Raw genomic sequence first — 13,463 nt, 5'->3', positions numbered from 1 at the left:
TGTTGAACAAGTTCACACAGATCAAATATTGACTTCCCAAAAAGGCTTCGCTGGGACACAATCAGGTTCTGTGTCTATTACTCAATGTTGGACTGGTTGACTAAAAGGGATCCAATTCCAAAAGGTTCATTAATAGTGAGTATTTGAGGCAAAAGTGTAACTCCACCAAAACCCCCAAAAAGTATTGATTTGTGTTGTTTTTATTTAAAAGCACTTTATTGTTCAGCACGGATACAGTGATTCAAAAAAGGACAAAAATACATTTAAACACTGAAATACTGCTCACATTATGCTTAAAATAAATCACATCATCCACTCAGGCATAAGTTACATCCATACAATATATTCTCAATGAGTTATTGGCATGTTGAGCTTTTTCTTTTAATTACTGGACTTAAGCAATTATTGTAGTTCATGAGGTTTACTGTTTCTTTAAATCTCTTCAAATCATCATTGTTTTAAGTGTGTGTCATCATGGTTTAAAAAAAGTTTATTTTTGGACAATACGCTTGTTTGCTTTCGGGTGGGGAAGTTGGTTGAGAAGAACACATAGTTAGCTTAGCATAGTTTAGCATAAATAACACTGGGAACAGATAGCTTTTCTCTGTTCAAAGGTAATCTGATTGGCTTACCAGCCCTTGTAAAGCTCACTAATTAACACCTTTGATCTTGTTTGTCTAAACCGATGTGAAAAAAAGACAATTTACCATTTTCGGGGGATTATGTCCCAAACTATATCCTCCACCAGAAAGTCTAGAAGTATATTTCCCAAATTGGTGAACTATTTAATCTATTCTACCACAAAAACATTATTTAAACATGAAGGTGTCAGTCCACGAGGCAGTATGCAGAAATGTCTGTAGAGACAAGAGAGAGGTTACATTGAGTGTTTAAGGTCACATATGTTGCTCTTTGAAACACGATATGCAAGTTCACGGAATGATTTTGTGATCAGTTGAAGCAGACCTGTAGGAATCGGAGGTCATCTTCAGTCTGTGAGAGCTGCTCCAGGGCGACGCTTCTGCTCCGCAGCTCCTCCAGTTCTTCCTCCAGTTGTCCGATGAGCTCTTTTTCTGCCCATGCCTCTTTTGGATTTCCTTCGCTGAGGCCTACAGAGAGCTTGAGTCTCTCAACTTTACTCAGTCCCTCCTGAATGGCTTGCTGAAGTTTCATCCTTCTCCATTTTAGTTTAACCTGTGGGGGGGGATACAATACAGTGTAATTTAAAGCCACTGTTCAATGTCTTTGTTGCAATCCTGACCACAACCCCATCACTGAAGTCGTCTTACAGTGGATTCCTTTGGCAGCTGATTGAAAACAGACCTGCTCTCAAAGACGTGTTTTTTTTGATGCTTGTCATTTTAACGGTGGTATTTTTGTATAAATATGTGATGAAATCAGAACCTTTTTATAAATAATTGTCATGCCAGTGGTTCTTCCTTTTGTTTCATGCAATTAAGACCTGAATGCTGTAACTTCCACGATCATAGACATCTTGTTTAAACTTCCCCTTCAACAGTCTTTTGTTTTCTCCCTCGCTTTACTGAAGTGGTCCAACACAATATGCCCCGACGAGAATTCGCCGAGAGAACAATTGCGCTTTGCCGTCAGGCTTTTGAGCACCCTCCATAAACATGAAAAAGTAAACACGTATTGCAAACCGATTCCAGCATTTTTAAAAGGCTTCGAGTATTCTGCATTGGAACACAGCATCAGCCTGGTCTCCTAAAAAAAAATGATGCTCCAATACAGTGAATTCAAGGGGAACTTATTTTGTCGTTGACCACGTCTCCTTGTGCGGTGTCACAAATAAGCTTCGAAGGAGTGGGTGGAAGTCAGCGTAGGGAGGAGGTTAGGGTGGGGGATGGGTCAAAAAACACAGGGCTTTAGTTCTATGGGACTGTGATATTGTAGGAGACAGAAATTTGAATAGCAACATGCAAATGCTCCTGGCGTTTACCAACAATACCCTAACTCTGTGTACCGGTGCAGTGCTTTTTGTTCGACTTTACCTTCCTCTTTGTCGCTTCCCTGTTGATAGAAGTAATGTGATGGCCCCTGTGTTCTGTCTGGGCGCATGCGGCACAGATGCACGTTCGGTCGCTCCTACAGAACCTGTTCAACCGCTTCCCGTGCAGTCGACACACGGAGTCCTCCAGGTTCTTCGCCACATTGATCAGGAGATGGCGCCCGAGATCTTCCCTCAGGTAATGTGGCTCCAGATGAGCGGCGCAGTATGAGGCCAGGCACGCCAGGCAGGACTTGACTGCCCTGCTCTTCACCGGGCAGAGATCGCAGGGAACCTCTCCGGCTTTTAAAGGCACAGCGGCCTCCTCGGTCGGGGCACTGGCGTGGGGTGTTTGGGCTGTGTCGAGCTGCGGCCTTGTGGGGAAAAAGGCCTTGCAGAGCGGGCACTGACAGGCCCCGTGGATCCTCCAGTATTCGCCTATGCAGCCCAGGCAGAAGCAGTGTCCACAGGGCAGGGAAGCAGGCCGGGTGAACTCATCCAGACAGATGCAGCACTTGGGAGGCTCGGACATCAGGTCTTTGAGTGCGTGTGTGCACGTACATGCACGCGACCTCCGGTCCGATTTGGTGTGGTATCAGCTTCCAACCGATGGTGGTGTATTCCATTGGCTGTTTTAAATCGATACAGAAAACAAAGACTTGTACTGGCGCACATTTGAATTACAGTACTTCTACATTAATTTGGCTTTGATGGCAGGATCCCAAAACGGCTGACCAGGGACCTTTGAATGGCCTGTCTCCAATTGCTTTGAATAGATTGTTTGTTGCTTTATGTTTTTGATGCTGAATTAACACCATCGTTCTGGTGTTAGTTGCCTATTTTGGAGATATCGGCCCTAGAGATTGTCTGCCTTCTGTCCAACACAATGGAACTCTACGGCACTCGGCTTGTGTTGCTCAAAGCGCAAACAAAATACATTTGAAAGCTGACTGTACACAGCCAAGAGGCCACGTGACGTAAACTGAGGTAAAAACCCAAATACTGTTGCATGCCTAAGCCTGTAGTTTATTTCTCATACATCAGCCAATCAGTCCTCAGGCATGCACACTCATTATTTCCTTGCTGTCATTGTTCGGAGCTGTCAATCATGATATCAGCTGTTTACATCAGTCGCTCTCCTTTTATCCAATAGCACAACGGCACAACGACACCGTTAGCCTTTCATCTTGCTGCCGTCTCTTTTAAATATGATCGTCTCTCTACCTTCAGTACGTTCATGTCGCTGTTACTCAACCCTCCATCTCCCCATCTCTGTACAGTCTTCACAGATTCATCATTCTATCAGCCACCATCAGCCAGTCTGTCTATTATCTTTTCTTTATCTGACTTGTCTCTCCTGATTGAAATAATATCGGCACATTGCACATGTCCTCGTGACCCGTACAGAATTCATCACATTGTTATAAATGGAATAATAATGGATCATCAGTGTGCATGTAGAGATAGTGAGCGCTCCGGTTTCCTCCCAAACTCCTGATTTGGACAATAACAATAAACATGTTGAATTGCATATCTGGTGTGTAAGTAACTTCCAAGAAAGAGTTGTAAGACAGACGATGCTGATTAGTTGACCTCAATACACACACACACACACACACACACACACACACACACACGTTTTGTAAATGCTGACAGAGGTTGTATACAACAAAGGGAGGGAGGAAGGTTGTACAGAAATAGATCTACAAAGAAATCAAACAATAATTGTCTGTATTTATTTATTATTTATTTCCTGTGTTTCATTTTGGGCCCTGATACACAGCATAAGCACCGTTTGTCCATTGTTGGTCTAAGAGTGGTGAGGACACTACGTCAGAGCCACCAGGTAACTATCGCACATCCCCCTGGCCAATCAGAATGGAGATACTGGTAAATAAAGGTTTCATTCAAGATGGCTAGTTGATTGCTACATGCTGTAAAAGCATTTACTGTACAAACATCTTTGGGTGTGGATTTAAATTGAAATATAAAACTCACTTACCTGTCTTGAGCAGCTACCAGCTTGTCCTTCCTGAGGCTCTAACAGTGTTGTGTTGCACTCTGATCGGAGCGTTCCTCCTGTGTATAGGTTCAGACACACCTATCCCTGCTGGGAAAGAGGTTGGCCCTGTTGGAATCTGTCATTTCCTGTATACTCATAAACTCATGCACACTTGATAAAGCAGGAGAAGATTTCACATAACAAATCAGCCGGGCAACAAAAACCACTAAATATGTTTATTTGAGCAATAAGGCAAATACACAGTTAATACCTTATTGCACCTTGAAAATACATGTTCAAAGAATATTAAAATAAAAAGAGACGACTTGTTGTGTCTTGACAGCATTGTAAAATCATTGAACCTGTAGTTGATTAATAAGGAGTCTTTGGCATTCATTTTAATGACAACATCATCCGACTTATGTAACACGCAAGGACTAACGAATGAATGAACTACTGTAAGAAACAACCATCATGGCAAAAATGTTAACTAAGGTCATCTGCCATCTATCAAAACTGCATAGGAGGAATTGGGTGTTTTTGACTGGGTTCCCCAAGGACCCATGGGTGTATTAAGAGAACTTGCCAGGACCCCAATTAGTATTTTAAAAAAGCACTCCTTGAAACAGAAAACTATTATGTGAAGTCATTAAGAGCAAATTAATTGACAAATCATGAAAAATAGGAATGATAGAATACAGCAAAAGGTGAAACTCATGAGCCCAGTTGGTGTGATTAAAAATGTTGTTGTAAATTGACTGTTTTCTAAACTTCTCCTCAGAACAGCAGACTTATTCATTTTAAAAGTTTTCGTTTAAAAATGTGACATCATATTTTAGCCTTCTTCAGATTGTTTCCAACAGATTACTCAACAATATGGCGCGGCGCGTTTGGTGTGGAGGGTTCTTAGACTAGAGGACGCAGATTAAAGAAAAGGCGAGATGAGTGATCTTGCATAGATCTAATGACCAAAGGCTCCGATTTCTTGGCGCCGCTGTACAGATAGAAGTACGGGAACAGCTTCTCTGTGAAAGACTCTCCTGTGAAAGAATGAATGTGCAACTTTCTGTCCACGTCATAGAAAGAGACTCTGCCCTCATTATAGTCCACATAGACTCCTACATTTCTTGGCCTGGGACACAGGTGAAGGGTCGTGCAGGGTGTACATTGAACTTCATAATCAAAACCACTCTTTCCTATGGCAAAGAAGCCATTTGCTCTTTTCACGGCGACGCTCTCTTTTCTGTTTACTGTCTCCTTTGCAACACCGACATCCCAGTTGTTTCTCAGGCCCACCTGGACTTCCCAGTAGTGACGCCCAGAGGTGAAGCCCTCTGTCCCTAGAACCATGGGACAGTGGAACCTCTGTGAGTCGTCAGAAGACAAGGGCTTCGCAGTTTTGTTGTACTTCAAACGTTTCCCCATTTCAGACACCACAAGGAAGCAACCAGCCGTGGCTGGGTCAAATGTGACCGATTCTGAGAACATTAAGTTTCGTTAAAACTGTCGTCCTTCGCAATTGTAAGTGAATTAAATCGGCAAGAAAAGCTAATTAAATGTGTGATCTCACCTTTGTGTTGTTTCATCCTGGTCAGTTCTGTCAGAAGACAAAACACACCTGAGTTATAACTCATAAAAGAGAGACATCTTCACTGATAAGACCTGTATGCAGCAGGTAATTTACCTGTGTCTGTCAGAGTTTTCAGTTCTGATTGGAAAGTGTGCACAATATGAGTCATGGCTCTCCTCAGCGTCTGCACACACAGGTCTGAGTAAACCCTGATCTTGGACCAGTCCTTGGTGTCTGATATGCTGCTCAGGGCCTGCAGAGTCTGGAATGATTCACAAACATATGATCATGAGAGGCACAAGGCTATATTTACTCTTTTTTTTTTTCTTCTTCTTTTTTTTTTAAAGCCAACCATTAAGGCCAATCATTTTCTTGTAGTCTGGTGTCTTAACACACTTTCTCATTGAGTACGTTTACATGCACAATAATATTTCACTATATAGCAATACAGTACCGTAACAGAAACACGTGAGGTCCCCCCGCAGAATAACCCAGAGAGCCCCCCCCCATATAGGCAACCTGGTTGTCAAAGTATAACGTTAGCTACATGGTAATGTTAGCTATAGCAAACAGTACAATACCTGTCTCTTCTGGCAGATTAGTGCATCCTTCACCGGCTATAAAACCGTAATAAATACTTATTTTTGGAAGTGTGGCATTCAATTCAGCAATTTTCTGTTTTGAATGCCGCTTTTGAATTTGCTTTTCATTTTCTCCTCAGAAAAAAATCAGTGCTAACGTTATCGAGTGAATCAGCGCTAACGTTACCGAGTGAAACAGCGCTAACGCTACCGAGTAAATCAGCGCTAACGTTACCGAGTGAATCAGCGCTAACGTTACCGAGTGGATCAGCGCTAACGTTACCAAGTGGCTAACATTACAGAGTGGATCAGCGCTAACGTTACCGAGTGGATCAGCGCTAACGTTACCGAGTGAATCAGCGCTAACGTTACCGAGTGAACCAGCGCTAACGTTACCGAGTGAACCAGCGCTAACGTTACCGAGTGAACCAGCGCTAACGTTACCGAGTGGATCAGCGCTAACGTTACCGAGTGAGTCAGCGCTAACGTTACCGAGTGAGTCAGCACTAACGTTACCGAGTGAGTCAGCGCTAACGTCACCGAGTGGATCAGTGCTAACGTTACCGAGTGGATCAGCGCTAACGTTACCGAGTGGCTAATGTTACCAAGTGGATCTGCGCTAACGTTACCGAGTGAGTCAGCGCTAACGTTACTGAGTGGCTATTGTTACCAAGTGGATCAGCGCTAACGTTACCAAGTGGATCAGTGCTAACGTTACTGAGTGAATCAGTGCTAAAGTTGCTAAAGTGTCTTTCCTGGCACCTGTTTTTACACATGTATAAAAAAAACCTTCCAAAAACACTGGAAATAAAGATAAAAATAACTTTAAAAAATCCTTGAATGTTTTTTTAGCTCAGCTGAGCTGGAATAAGAGGGCGGAAAATTCTGAATTTGCACATTTGGATGTAAATTTGTCTACTGAAGGCATTTCTGTCCTATGTTTACATTTTATTTCAGTAGGTGCATATAATTTCTGCCCTCATGACCCTTAAATTGGTTTGGTCCCCCGTCATTTACTACATCAATTGTTAAAATACTGTGTCGCCTTGATCTATCCTCGTATCGCTCTTCCTTACGTCTCATCTTAAAGTCGAGTGAGCGTACGAGCAAAGAAAAGGGGAAAGAAGGGGATAGAGTGTTGACTGACCTGCAGGAGGTGAAGGTGGTCGTCACTTTGTGAAAGCTCCTCCAGCTCAGAGTGCCTCCTCTGCAGTTGGGCGATCTCCTCCCGCAGCTCTTCAATCATCGCCTCGTCTTTCTCTTGTGATTTAATGAGCTTCTTATCGATATTTGCTTTCAGCTTAGTTTGTGCCACTTGAACATGTCCCATCAGAGTATTGAAGAGCTGTTCACTGACAACAATCTCTCTATTAGTTTTTTCCTATAAGAATAGTAAAATCTTTAGTACAGATTTATAGAAAAGTGTAAAATATGCAAAATCTTCCCAAAGCACTCACTCTGCTCATTTCAGAGGCGTCTGTGAATTCCTTTATCTTTTCCATCCTGTCCTCAATCATCAATTTGATCTTTGCTTTCTTGGACTCAACATTTTCCTAAAATATAGAATTTCAAGACAGAAGGGTGATTGAGCCAGTCGGTCCGTAATATTTCAGGTCCTGAGGTATTTAACAAAAGAAACCCGCTTACTTTCTGTTGAGCCCCTTCTTCTTCTACGGGCACCGTCTCGTGGTACTTGTGGTCCGTCTCGCTGCACAGCAGACAGATGCACGCCTGGTCATCCCTGCAAAAAACCTCCAGGACCCTCTTGTGCTTCTCGCACATCCTCTCCTCCAGGTTCTCCAGCGGGTCCACGAGCTTGTGTCTCATCAGGGAGGGAACTCTTTGGTGGGGCTCCAGGTGGGCCTCACAGTACGACGTCAGACACACTAGGCAGGACTTCAGGGCATTGAACTTAATTTCTGCGCAAATGTCGCACTTCACCCGCCATGGCGTGTCTGCGCTTTCGGTCGCCTCCACTTTCCGCCTCTTTATCTGGACAGAAATCTCCTCGATGACCACATTTGTGGAGATCTCAGGCCTCACGTGGAATCTTTTGTGACACATCGGGCAGCTGCACGAATCACCCTTGTCCCACCGCTCGCTGAGGCAGGTCTTGCAGAAGTTGTGACCGCAGGGAGTGGTTACCGGGTCACTGAAGACTTTGAGACATATCGGGCACTGGAAATGATCCTCCGGCAACGACGCAAAAACACTGAATGATGACATTGTAGTATCTCTGTGGGAGAATATGTGAATAATATGCTTTATATGTTCTTTTGGGTTTTGCCTTGTACAGAATACAGACACAAAAATGGGGGGGTCAAAAGGTTTGAAAAGTCTTCTGAATCAAGTCTATTTTAAGGCCGTTTACAAAGCGAATCCTGACCTGCCCGATGAGTCATTGTCACCTCCGTTTACACAACTTAATCTTGCATCAGCTTCCTGCAGTTCTGTATTCTAAAAGCTAAAAAGAAAAACTGCTCAATTCAGCGTAAAAATTACTCACATGACTCTGTAGTTCTTCTGTATATATATTCCTACACTGTGTCTCACATGTACGATCATACGCTGTAATTATGGCACCACAAAACAATCCAATACTTGTCATCGTCTCGAGACGATTCCTGAGACGCTCCAGCTGCTGTAGTGGGTGGAGTCAAGTGACATCATTTCACTGAAATGAAACTTACAGTATTTCCCAAAAAGTCCATGAAGCCTGAAATAGTGACATTTAGGCAATTTGAGTGAACATTTATTGTTCTGAATCATGAACACACTCGTCAGAGTACAACCTTTGCAGCATTAATCACACTTCACTAAATGTCAACATGCAAAAATCAGAGATCTAGAAACTACAACTTCTTTTGATGGTTTGAAATGTCATGCATTCAGAAGAATAGTTCATGTCAGGGAATACGCGTGTTCGTATCTTGCTGAGAGTTATTAGAGAAGATTAAAACCACTAACATCTGCATGGTAAATATGGTTAGCTTAGCATAAAGACTAGAAGCTAGCCTGGCTCTGTCCAGTGGTTAATTCGCCTACCCAGCACCTGTTATATTCACTAATTAACACATTATATCATGTTTCTTAAATCCATACAAAAAAATATTCTTGATCATAACGCCCCAACATTTATGCTAAGCTAAGCTAACCGTCTGCTGGTTCTAGCTTTATGGAAAGTGAAAACGATCTTATTTTCCCCCAAAAAAACTTCCATGAGCTGATATGAATACATTAACTGTACCATTAATGTAGTTGTTAAACTACCATACAGATAACAAATATACATACAACATGAAATATAGGATTGTTTGGCTACAACAGAAAATATGTTTTACTTTCATGAGTGGTTTTTTTTACTGTGAAACTTGTCCTTAGCTTTGCTTAATCAGACTTTTCTCATTCACCGGACAAATCGCAATGGTATCGGAGGCTTTGTCGCAGCAGTACAGGTAGAAAAAGGGCAAGATCTTCTCCCTGAACGTATCTTTGAAGGTGTAAATATGGGTCCAAGCCTTCACGTCGTAGAAGGACACTTGCCCCTCCTCGTAGTCCACGTACACACCCACTCGCTTGGGCTTGGGGTCGAGGGGGAGCAGTATTGGCGGGGAAGTTGACGCCCGGTACCCCTGGCCTTTCTTCATGGCCAGAGCCCAGTAGCCCTGCGTAGTGCTTACAGAGATCCGGCCCTTTCTGTTGACAGAAGACCTGGCCACGCCCATGTACCAGTCGTCCTTGTCCCCCACCTGGACCTCCCAGTAATGTCTCCCCGAGGCGAAGCCCTCGCGGCCCATGACGATGACCACTGTGTCGAAGCGCTCGGGGTGGTCCGGGAGGTCCTGCCACGCGCCCAAGTGTCTCACCTGATGCCTGTCCTGAGAAAGCTGCAACCAGGGGTTGGCTGAGTCAGGGTCCAGAGTGACGTCCACTGCAGAGACACGAGACACGACGAGGGACTTAGTTTGTGGAAGAGTTTCAAGATGATAAAAATATCAAACCAAATGCAAAAAAACTAAAGTTTACCTGTATATTTGAGGATCTTCTTGATCTCTGTCAAAGACACAACAACAACAATATATTTTAAGATGCACTGTGTCCAGCCTTTTCTGGCAAATACAACTGAAAACGTATCAAATATATATTGGAATGATATAATTGGAATCCATACCACTTTCAGCCAGTTTGCCGATCATTTCATGTAGCGTAGCCTCCAGTTTGGCCATGGATCTCCGGATCATGCCTACACACATGTCAGTGGGAACGCTGGTCTCAGACCAGTCTTTGACAGATGGGGGAGTGCTAAGGGCTGGGAAGCTCTATGGAGCACAAGACAACAACAGCATGTTCACAATTTTATTTTAAAAAAGAGCAAATTTTGTAAGAAGCTTTCAGTAACGACTATCTGGAAGCTAAAGCACTTAAACCAAAACCTCCTTTAAAAACAAAATGCTCTCCCACCTTCAAGAAGTGAATGTGGTCGGTCCGAGCCACGTTTTCCAAGTCGGCGTTCCTCCTCTTCAGCTCAGCGATCTCCCGCTCCAGTTCAGCGACGAGGCCTTCGGCCCACCTCTCCGTCTGCCGCTGCTTCTCCTGTATCGCCAGAACCAGCTCGGCCTGGGTCTTCTGGATGGAGCGCACCAGCTCTGAGACCACCTGCGTGCTTTCCTCCACCTCTCTCCGAGCGCTGGCCTTAATAGATTCAGTCAAAATACTGTGTTGAATAATAATCATATGAATTTATTTGTTGGCGGTATGAGACTTCAGTGACTCACTTTGTTTTGTTCTAGAGAGTGTTTGATCTCCTCCACCTTCTTCACTCTGCCCTGGATCATCTGCTGGACGTCTATTTCTGTCCTCTTCAGCTGCGCCTGCACAACATCATTCACATTCACACATGCAAGGCCGATGACAGGCATACACATGATGATCTTTGCTTATACAGTCACCATTCTAGTCCTGGTTTAAGAGTCAAAAGCATGCGGCATGGCCAGTGGAGCTTTCTGATATGCCTATTTGCCGAATGTCTCGTTATTCAAATGTTCTTTTGCTCTGAGGTTTAGCGCCACCAATGAGGCTCAGCTGCTCTGCCTTTATGACATTCAAACATATATTTTTGATGCATCCCACCTTTTTCTCTATCCATTCTCTCTCCACAGGGACCGTGTAGTGCGCCCGATGGTCCGTCTCCGTGCAGAGCACGCACACACAGGTCTGATCCCTCTTACAGAACAGCTCCAGGAGCCGCTCGTGCTTCGGACACATCCTGTCCTCCATGTTGGCGACCGGCTCGATCAGCTTGTGCTTGGTGAACCTGGCGCCGTGAGATTTCAGGTGCTCCTCGCAGTAGGACGTGAGACACACCAGGCAGGACTTCACCGCCTTGGGCCTGCCGTCCCCCAGGCAAATGTCACAGAGGACCTCCTCCCAGGGGGGAAGCGGGAGTGAAGAGGAGGGAGGTGGGGGTGAGGCTTGAGGAGATGAAGGAGCGGGGATCTGAGGTGAAGGTGGGGGTGATGTTTGGGGCGGAGGAGGCCCCTGGGCTGTGGCTTGGGGTGTCCGTGGCGGAGAGGTTTTGGGTGCAGACACAGAGGGGATCAGAGGTGGTAACTCCTCTGGAAGAGGCCTTTTCTCCCCTGGCTTCTCCCTCTTTCTCCTCTCCTCCTCTTGCTTCTGCTTCAGCTCCTCCACAAGCTGCTGCTTCTGATCTTTCTCCAGAAGCCTCTCCTCATCCTCCTTCTTACTTCTCTCCATCGCCCACTTCCTCTCTCTCTCGTCTTCTTCCTCCTCCTCGCGCTCCTTTTCCTCCGCACTTCTAACCCTGATCTCTTTGAACTGCTCCGCAATTTCCCTCAGCACCGTGTTGATGCAAATGTCGGGCCTTTTGTAGAAGGACTTTTTACACATCGGGCACTGGTACAGAGGGCTGGTTTTCCAGTATCCCAGGATGCAGCCCTGGCAGAAGTTGTGTCCGCAGGGGATGGACACGGGGTTGGTGAAGACGTCCAGACAGATGGAGCAGTGCACCTGCTCTTCGGAAAGGTTCCCAGTGGTGGCCATTCCTGCACGGCGGAGAGGCAGGGTCATTTTCAGCGCAAGCAACCGGGCTCTGAATGGGGCATCAAACCTGCTGTGATATTGAGGTCGCTCGGGTTAGATGGCGTGACGTCATTCTGGGTCATTTTCATACGAAGCAAAGCATGACGGGACTCATTTATTGTAACAAATTCAAATCAAATCATCCGAAAAACTGTGTCCAAAAATGTATTTGTATTTTTGTAATAAATGAGCCCTTGTGTGTCTAAGGTGAGTGTTGTTTATATTTGTTTTTATAAATACATTTTCTGTTTGCCACTGGATTTACAAGTTGATAAATAAACATGTCAGTGCTCTCTGGTGGAAACACTGTGTAATAGCAACGCTGTTTTTAAAGTTTTGGCATTTACTTCAAATGTTTGTGTCGGTCGACAAAGACGCCAGTACCAATGTGTTTGTGATACGCTGATGATATTGGCCGCCACAATTGATTTTTGCGTTGCTGCAAACATTCCGGATCTTTTTAAAGAAGACGTTTGGTCTTTACTTGAACTTGAGCTAAATATATCGCGCTTGTTTGATTACTTTAAAGGCAACGTGTCAGTGGGTTTGACTTTTAACACAAGCAGCTCTCCGCTAGAGGCCTAGGTATTCAAAGGGATTAACATCTTTCCAAAAATATTGGTCGAGTCAGCGACTTGTCTTGCAGCGCTTCCCCTGCTCTAAACTATAATCAGGATTATTTTGACATACAAACACTGAGTTTAACTGAGTTCAACATAAAAAAATTTAAAACAAAATCCTTTCCTGAGATCACAGCTCTTAAACAGCCAAACTGTAATAAATGCAAATACAAGCAACACTCCCCTGAGAGACCTGCTGGTGCACATAGAAGCAGATGTGACGGTAAAAGACATGAAAACGCAGGAGACGACGAGGAGACGACAGAAAAGCAGAGACACGGGGACAACTCACCAGAGAGCAGCTGCCTCAATGCTCCACTGTGCACTGACACATGAGACGGGCTGTAACCACTGCCACCTCCAACTCCCCCCCTCTAACACACACACACACACACCTAACACCCAAAATATACCCCCTCCCTCCCTCTCCTTTTACCCCAGATACAGATTTATACCCCCTGGTCATGGCCCTCACAGGACGACTGGCTTTAAACCGTTGGAGAATCAGCAGTCCAAAGAAGTTCCAAGTTGATGAAGCTCATTATGTTTAATTTCTGTTCAGACTTGAAGTCAGTGTTGATCT

At 44.5% G+C, this 13,463-nt stretch overlaps 3 protein-coding genes across 6 annotated transcripts; all 3 read right to left on the bottom strand.

The window, feature by feature from the left end:
- Nucleotides 1-219: 219 nt before the first annotated feature.
- On the bottom strand, nucleotides 220-4,117 carry LOC137885935 (E3 ubiquitin-protein ligase TRIM47-like). Its single transcript, XM_068728293.1, has 4 exons — nucleotides 4,011-4,117; nucleotides 2,013-2,637; nucleotides 967-1,194; nucleotides 220-857 (listed from the first exon to the last, which is right to left on the bottom strand). Exons 2-4 carry the CDS (start codon nucleotides 2,538-2,540, stop codon nucleotides 810-812), a joined length of 804 nt encoding a protein of 267 aa, XP_068584394.1. The 5' UTR covers nucleotides 2,541-2,637; nucleotides 4,011-4,117; the 3' UTR covers nucleotides 220-809.
- A 136-nt stretch (nucleotides 4,118-4,253) lies between these two features.
- LOC137886001 (E3 ubiquitin-protein ligase TRIM39-like) lies at nucleotides 4,254-8,783 on the bottom strand. 3 transcript variants are annotated; one of them, XM_068728371.1, is made up of 7 exons: nucleotides 8,668-8,783; nucleotides 7,809-8,397; nucleotides 7,619-7,714; nucleotides 7,309-7,542; nucleotides 5,695-5,842; nucleotides 5,581-5,607; nucleotides 4,254-5,488 (listed from the first exon to the last, which is right to left on the bottom strand). In XM_068728371.1, exons 1-7 carry the CDS (start codon nucleotides 8,724-8,726, stop codon nucleotides 4,917-4,919), a joined length of 1,725 nt encoding a protein of 574 aa, XP_068584472.1. In that variant the 5' UTR covers nucleotides 8,727-8,783; the 3' UTR covers nucleotides 4,254-4,916. The 3 variants fall into 3 exon arrangements, with proteins under 3 accessions (XP_068584472.1, XP_068584474.1, XP_068584473.1); XM_068728373.1 differs by having other exon boundaries at nucleotides 4,254-5,350; XM_068728372.1 differs by lacking the exon at nucleotides 8,668-8,783 and having other exon boundaries at nucleotides 7,809-8,427.
- A 129-nt stretch (nucleotides 8,784-8,912) lies between these two features.
- Nucleotides 8,913-13,216, bottom strand: si:dkey-46i9.6 (E3 ubiquitin-protein ligase TRIM39). 2 transcript variants are annotated; one of them, XM_068728369.1, is made up of 7 exons: nucleotides 13,173-13,216; nucleotides 11,292-12,291; nucleotides 10,937-11,032; nucleotides 10,623-10,853; nucleotides 10,333-10,480; nucleotides 10,188-10,214; nucleotides 8,913-10,092 (listed from the first exon to the last, which is right to left on the bottom strand). In XM_068728369.1, exons 2-7 carry the CDS (start codon nucleotides 12,246-12,248, stop codon nucleotides 9,539-9,541), a joined length of 2,013 nt encoding a protein of 670 aa, XP_068584470.1. In that variant the 5' UTR covers nucleotides 12,249-12,291; nucleotides 13,173-13,216; the 3' UTR covers nucleotides 8,913-9,538. The 2 variants fall into 2 exon arrangements, with proteins under 2 accessions (XP_068584470.1, XP_068584471.1); XM_068728370.1 differs by having other exon boundaries at nucleotides 11,292-12,223.
- Between the last annotated feature and the right edge of the window lie 247 nt (nucleotides 13,217-13,463).

Source organism: Cebidichthys violaceus, unplaced genomic scaffold (genome assembly GCF_023349555.1).
Source record: "Cebidichthys violaceus isolate CVI_PGR_0920_01 unplaced genomic scaffold, fCebVio1.0.p SCAF_41, whole genome shotgun sequence".
Taxonomy (NCBI): Eukaryota; Metazoa; Chordata; class Actinopteri; order Perciformes; family Stichaeidae; genus Cebidichthys; species Cebidichthys violaceus.
The sequence above is the reverse complement of the archived record's forward strand: the minus strand, read 5'-3'. Positions and strand labels throughout refer to the sequence as shown.

What these genes read in the sequence shown, in the direction of transcription:
- si:dkey-46i9.6 (XM_068728369.1), bottom strand. Translation starts at nt 12,248, where the DNA reads ATGACCCTGCCTCTCCGCCGTGCAGGAATGGCCACCACTGGGAACCTT. An exon ending in ACTCTCTAGAACAAAACAAA is followed by an intron (nt 10,854 to 10,936) that starts GTGAGTCACTGA and finishes GAATCTATTAAG; the next exon opens with GCCAGCGCTCGGAGAGAGGT. An exon ending in CGGCAAACTGGCTGAAAGTG is followed by an intron (nt 10,215 to 10,332) that starts GTATGGATTCCA and finishes TGTCTTTGACAG; the next exon opens with AGATCAAGAAGATCCTCAAA.
- LOC137886001 (XM_068728371.1), bottom strand. Translation starts at nt 8,726, where the DNA reads ATGATCGTACATGTGAGACACAGTGTAGGAATATATATACAGAAGAAC. An exon ending in ACGCCTCTGAAATGAGCAGA is followed by an intron (nt 7,543 to 7,618) that starts GTGAGTGCTTTG and finishes CTATTCTTATAG; the next exon opens with GAAAAAACTAATAGAGAGAT. An exon ending in CAGGATGAAACAACACAAAG is followed by an intron (nt 5,489 to 5,580) that starts GTGAGATCACAC and finishes TAATGTTCTCAG; the next exon opens with AATCGGTCACATTTGACCCA.
- LOC137885935 (XM_068728293.1), bottom strand. Translation starts at nt 2,540, where the DNA reads ATGTCCGAGCCTCCCAAGTGCTGCATCTGTCTGGATGAGTTCACCCGG. An exon ending in GGGAAGCGACAAAGAGGAAG is followed by an intron (nt 1,195 to 2,012) that starts GTAAAGTCGAAC and finishes CCCCCCCCACAG; the next exon opens with GTTAAACTAAAATGGAGAAG. An exon ending in ATGACCTCCGATTCCTACAG is followed by an intron (nt 858 to 966) that starts GTCTGCTTCAAC and finishes TTGTCTCTACAG; the next exon opens with ACATTTCTGCATACTGCCTC.